The sequence below is a fragment of the Marmota marmota genome, unplaced genomic scaffold (assembly GCF_001458135.2).
Source record: "Marmota marmota marmota unplaced genomic scaffold, marMar, whole genome shotgun sequence".
In the NCBI taxonomy this organism is placed as follows: domain Eukaryota; kingdom Metazoa; phylum Chordata; class Mammalia; order Rodentia; family Sciuridae; genus Marmota; species Marmota marmota.
In genome coordinates this window covers 185,276-191,127 of record NW_026000103.1, presented here as the reverse complement: position 1 = coordinate 191,127, position 5,852 = coordinate 185,276, and the positions used below count along the sequence as shown (strand labels likewise).

Sequence of the window (5,852 nt, the reverse complement as noted above, 5' to 3'; positions counted from 1 at the left end):
TTAATTTCAAAGCAGCAGGATCAAATATAATAGAAACCGAAAATATTTTTCCAATAAAATAAAAAGTTTACACAGACTAAAAAGTGAGCAGGACAATATTACCTTGGCATGTCAGAATTAGCACTGACATTAAAAATAAATCATAGTAGTTATCCCCAAAAGGTCAAAGAGCAAAAAAGTTGGACAAGTCTGATCTCAAAAATTAACTGAATGGACCTAAGTTGTTTTAAACCATAACAGATTGAAAAAAATTAATGCAAGCAAATGCCAGTTAAATTCTATTTATTATATAAAGAGATCCTGTAACTTGGTATGAAAAACAAAGCAACTCCAATAGATATCACAAAAATGACATGAACATTTGACCAAAGAGGAAACATAGCTACCCAAAATACACAAATATTCATTCTCATTAATAATCAAAGAAATGATTGGGATGCCATTTCTTGCTTATTCAATACACAAAGTTACAGCAATTTCTACTTTTTCTATTTTCTAAATGTACTGAAATGTGCTATTTTAGTAATAAAAAAACTAAGTCATTAAAAAAACATAGAAAATATGAAAATTTCTGCTAATGCAGAAATCATAAAAAACATTAAAATGGATCAACTCATGTGGGCAGTAAGTAATGTTCAGATCCCTGGAAGCCAATTCCTTTTGCTTTGTTTCCTGAGTTTTATTATGGAATTGTCAATAAAGAGAAAATTGTTCTTATTTATACCCTGATAACTCCCAGCTATAGGACTATATAGATACAGATATTTAGGTCTATCTATATAATTATTTTTTTCTTCAAGTAGACAATTATTCCAGGAAAGCACTTCAGAATCACTGATTTTAGAGGACTCTTATAATTCCACTTGTTGGTAAAGTCCTATTAAAATTTCCCTATGTAATCTCAACTAGTTGGTATACTCCTTGATATTAAAGATCTTGTTTAGGTCTGCCTCTTGCAAGGCAATAGTGTTTTTACATTACATTTTCTGTAGATGGCTTCTTAGGGAATCTGAAGTTGGTCCTGTCCTTGAGACATGGCTGAAAGGACATTTTTCTGATTTGATGCAGAAGAGAGTTTATCTCCTGCTTGCTCAGACCACAGCCTTGAGGCAGATCACATAGCTCAATATGCACATGGGCCAGAGCAGCACCAGGACAATCAACCCAAATTACAAAATAATCCTGTCAGAATGATTAAATTGGGAGACTGAATTTAAAATCCTATAGCTGCACAGAATCCTTCCATCTTTGCTTTTTTTGTATCATAAATTTTACTGAAAAGATAGAAGAAAGCAGAGTTCAATTGACCGTTACTAAATAATCAGTATAAAAGCAACTCTACAGGAAAAAAATATACAAGCAGAAAATGTAAGCTTCATCTGAAGTAACAGTTAAGTTTAATGACAAATCTGGTTGCCAATTGAATACGTTGTAGCCCTTAGCTATCTAACTGCTATATGTGACTACAACATTCTGTGGTAACGAATTCCCATTTAAATAAAAACTGCTACTGTGTGAAATAAAAAAAATATTAAGAACAATTTTACTATAGTTTAAGTGTTAATTTTTTTCTACATACACAAAATTCTATATGTGTATTTATACACATATGTATGAATGTGTGTGTGCATGTTTGTGTTGTGTGTATGCCTTTAATCTCCTTTTCTTTTTCTATAGATTCCAAATCCTGACTTAGTGCTACTTCTTCTGGTAAATCTTTTTACTACTTCTTCTGTCTGCCTAAGAAACTATATTCGGAGTACAACCACCCAACCTGAACAGTTGACTGATATGCCAAAAACCATGCAATGAGGAAGCTAATAACACTTGACAATCTTTTGTGTATTAGAGTAAGTGGCTTCCCTCTGATGTTTTTCAGTCAGATGAAAACTTTCAACTTTGAAGCACAATGGACATAATTATACATTTACTACAGTGACTTACAATTTAACTAATGTAACACCACAAAAATACATCTAATTTAAACATTTTTCTATGTTCTTTTTTTTGGGTGTTAAAACAGCTGGATATGCTGAATACATTTTCAGAATGCACTTGCTAACCATTTGACAAACATACTAAGCCAAACAAGACAAATAACGTAAGTTACCTTTTTGCCAAATAACTGTACCAATCATTATAAGATACAATGAAAGGGAAGTATGTCATCATCCAAGATGCACTGCAAAGGTATTACACCTTGGACCTACGAATGATCTGATGGTGCTGAAAGAGGCGATTCTCTAGAAGGTGACCCAGGGTTTTCTTCAGGTGGAAAAACTGTGAGGGTACAAGCTCGAATGCCACCAAGTGACTCTGGAAGATCAAAAACTTTATGCCACTCATCCTTTTCTGGGTCATATTTCTGGACAATTTCTACCATACAGCGATTATTCCAAGAATATCCACCAACAACATAGATTTTATTTTCAAAAACAGCAACTCCAACATCACTTTGACCTCTTAACATAGCAGCAATTGGTGTCCACTGGTCAAGGGTTGGTGAATAGTATTCACAGCTTAGAACATCATCGTAATCACTTGTTCCTCGGAAATGGTTGCCACCAATGACATAGAGCTTGTCTCCAACTGTACACATGCAATGCAGACCTCTGACTGTAGTCATTGGAGCCTTCTGTGTCCATTTATCTGTATCTGGGTCGAAACACATGAGCTCATTTTGAAAGGTGTCATGGGTAATTCCTCCTGAAATATACATTAAGCCTCCATACACTGTTCCAGCATGGCCATAGTGTGGTTCACTCATTTTTGCAACATAGCTCCATTCATTCATTCGTGGATTGTAACATTCAACTGTGGCCAACTCACCAGCTGCACTGCGCCCACCAACTGCATACAAATGTCCTTTGAGGGCACTCAAGTGGAAGAATGTACGCTTTTCATTTAATGATGCCACCTGCATCCATTTATTATACCGAGGATCAAATCTGAAAACTGTATCAACAGCAGTTTTTCCTTTCGTATCATAATTACTCTGACCACCAACTACATAAAGGAAGTTTCCAATGACAGCAATGCCATGCTGGTAACGAGGAGCATCCATGGGAGCTAAAGATCTCCACTCCTGTGCCCTTTCATCATACATTCGTAATTCTTTACTGACAACCAGCTGCTGCCTCAAAACTCCTCCTAATGTAACCAAGTGGGTGGAGTCAGACCGAATGGCAGTTCTGTCTGACTGCATCACTGGCTGCATATATGGCATCATTTGGTAATTGCTGGCTTCCAAAAGCAAATTCACGCAGGTATTGTCTGTTCTCATGAAATCTACTGTCTGCACATAGTTGATGAGGTCCTGTGGTGACATTAGTGGAAATCGAATATTCTTCATTAATTTTGCAGCATAATCCATTCGAGGATCTTCCAACCTCAGCCAGCGGCAGGCAGCCTTGAAGAGTTCAAGTTCAGTACAGTGCTTAAGACTATTACTGGAAAGTACAAAGGCAAGCCGTTCAAAAGGGAGTTTTAGAAATTCTCCTGTATTCAATAAAGCAGGAAAGTTCTTCAGGATGAAATTATTAACATATTTATCCACTTCTATAAGATTGTAGGTGTTAGCAATTCGTCCAACTTCAACACAGTTATCTAAAGAAACTCCTGATATGAGAAAGACTTTACAGAAGTCCAAAACAGGTAAAATTTGTAAAAAGCTGGCAGCTTCAAGTGTGTCCTGAAGATTGTCCATATTAAGAGAAAGTTTTGCAGTATAAATAAAATCAATAATTTTTTTCAGACCAACCTTGTTCACTCCATGAAGCTTAATGCACATTAAATCTTGTTCTTTCATCCCACCAGTGAACATTGCCTTGAAATAATCACTAGCAGACGCCATCATAGCTCTGTGGACAGGGAAGATTTCATCTCCATCACCAGGTACCAGAGTCACATCACAAAGCAATCCTTCTATTCTAAGCTGATCAAAGCCTTGCAATACCACCGAACTATGAGTATTGCTGGTAAAAAATCGTGTGGTTCCAGCCTTGCAAGGCTGCAAGTGGGCAGAGACGCCCATTTCTCCGTTACCAAGAGACACTTTCATGTGAAAGCCTTTCTCGTGCACGGAGATGTATGCCAGACAAAGAAGTTAGAACCTGACCGTTTTACAGGAAACGAGTATGTCCAAAAGAGCAGGCAAGCTCGCTTTCCTTATCAAGGGCAAGCAGTCACTGCGGCACCTCTCCGGACACACCAGTCACTCATCCACAGAAAACTGTCCTGAAGCAGGACCACAATGAGCTGTGGGCCTCAAATCTGATTGTTAGGTTGATGATTCATCACCTGAAGCCAGTTAAATGACCCGGTTCACCTCGTCCGGCCTGAGCCGCCGCGCCTTCAACAGTTGCGCTCCGAGCCAAGGGGGAGGCGCTGCCACGTACTGCGTCTCCGAGGCTCGTCGGTGGCGAGGCCGGGCACCTCAGCGAGCGGCCCGCTGCGCCTTCCGTTGTCACTGGAGCGTCACCGCGGCCACCAGCGTATCTTCAAGCAAGGACCTGGAACAAGGGCCTGGACCTGGGTCTGGAACACTGGCCTAATCCCGTACACCAAGCCGGTCCTTCCGGAAAGGCCTAGTCCCAGGATCCCCCGGGCTAGGAGCGGCTGCACTGCTACTGCGCCTGCGCGGCTACCAGGCCTTGCTGGTGGGCGAGAGTGGGGGAAGGGGAGTGCGCGGGAGGCGGGGAGTGCGCGGGAGGCTGGGAGGGCGGGGCGGGGCTGGGGGGGAGGAAGTGATGCTGGGTGGGCGGAAGGCCAGCGTCTGAGCGCTGCAGCCTGTGAGAGTGCCTGGGCCTCTGAGTGACTGCGTGTACTTAAGGCTGTACGTTTGTTAGTTTTCTAGGTGTCTGAGCCCTTCTCTCTTGCCAAGTGCATGCTTTTTCTTTAAGATTTACACTTCTTGGCTTCTGCCTTTAAATAACAATAAAGGGCAGCTTTTGTACAAATTGAGAAGAAACCTGGCAGAAGGGGAGGAAGTTGCAAGAGGATGCTTACATTTATTTCTCCATAAAACACTTTATAATTTTTGTCCCACACAATTTAATTCATACTCACTTTAATTATAATTTTGGTTCATATTTTCCAAATTTTTTAATTCACTTAAAAAACAGTATTTATCTTTCAACCAAATTGTAGTCATAGTATGTAAATACATTCTAGATTTTTGGCTTGCAGTGCAAAGCCCTGCCATCTTAAATAATTTCTAATGCTTTTGTTTTCCTTTCACCACTTTTCAATGGCTATACAATTTTCCAATTACTGTGTACTGTAATTTACTCCGCCTATTACTTGTTCCTTCCTATATGCTTACTTTTCCTTGGTTGTTTTATAGAATCTGTAATGTTTCTAGAATTGGGACTCTAAATTTAACTTTTTTCGATAGTATTTGATAGAATATTCAGTCAGTATTTCCAAAATATCATCACTGACAATATTTGAGTGTACATTTTCCATCTGCTGTTTTTCTCTTTGTGGATATGTTATTAACTTGCATTTCTTCAATTATGAGCAAATTTAAGTTCTGACATAGGAATGAATGTATACTTGGACACAGTGTTTTTGCAACATTTCCAAAGTTTGAATTTATTACTGTCTTTCAATCCTTCTGAAGTTTCTTTACATGTATAGAAATCCATGTAAAGGTCAAGAATACAGTTACATATTTTTATTATACTTCCTCATTTTTATGGAAACAATAGCATACCATATACATACTCTTCTGCACCTTACTTTGTTTACTGTAAGATCTTCCAGAATTAGTATACACAGAGCTTTTTTTTTTTTGTATTTTTAAACTATTGTGTTGTTGTCTACTGACTGACTGTGCCATAAATTATTTA

At 38.7% G+C, this 5,852-nt stretch overlaps 1 protein-coding gene across 1 annotated transcript; it reads right to left on the bottom strand.

Moving 5' to 3' along the window:
* Positions 1–265: 265 nt before the first annotated feature.
* On the bottom strand, positions 266–4,663 carry Klhl9 (kelch like family member 9). Its single transcript, XM_015502564.2, has one exon. It carries the CDS (start codon positions 4,058–4,060, stop codon positions 2,207–2,209), a length of 1,854 nt encoding a protein of 617 aa, XP_015358050.1. The 5' UTR covers positions 4,061–4,663; the 3' UTR covers positions 266–2,206.
* Between the last annotated feature and the right edge of the window lie 1,189 nt (positions 4,664–5,852).

Bases quoted from the DNA above. Each gene is read 5' to 3' on its own strand.
- Klhl9 (XM_015502564.2), bottom strand. From the start codon at position 4,060: ATGAAAGTGTCTCTTGGTAACGGAGAAATGGGCGTCTCTGCCCACTTG.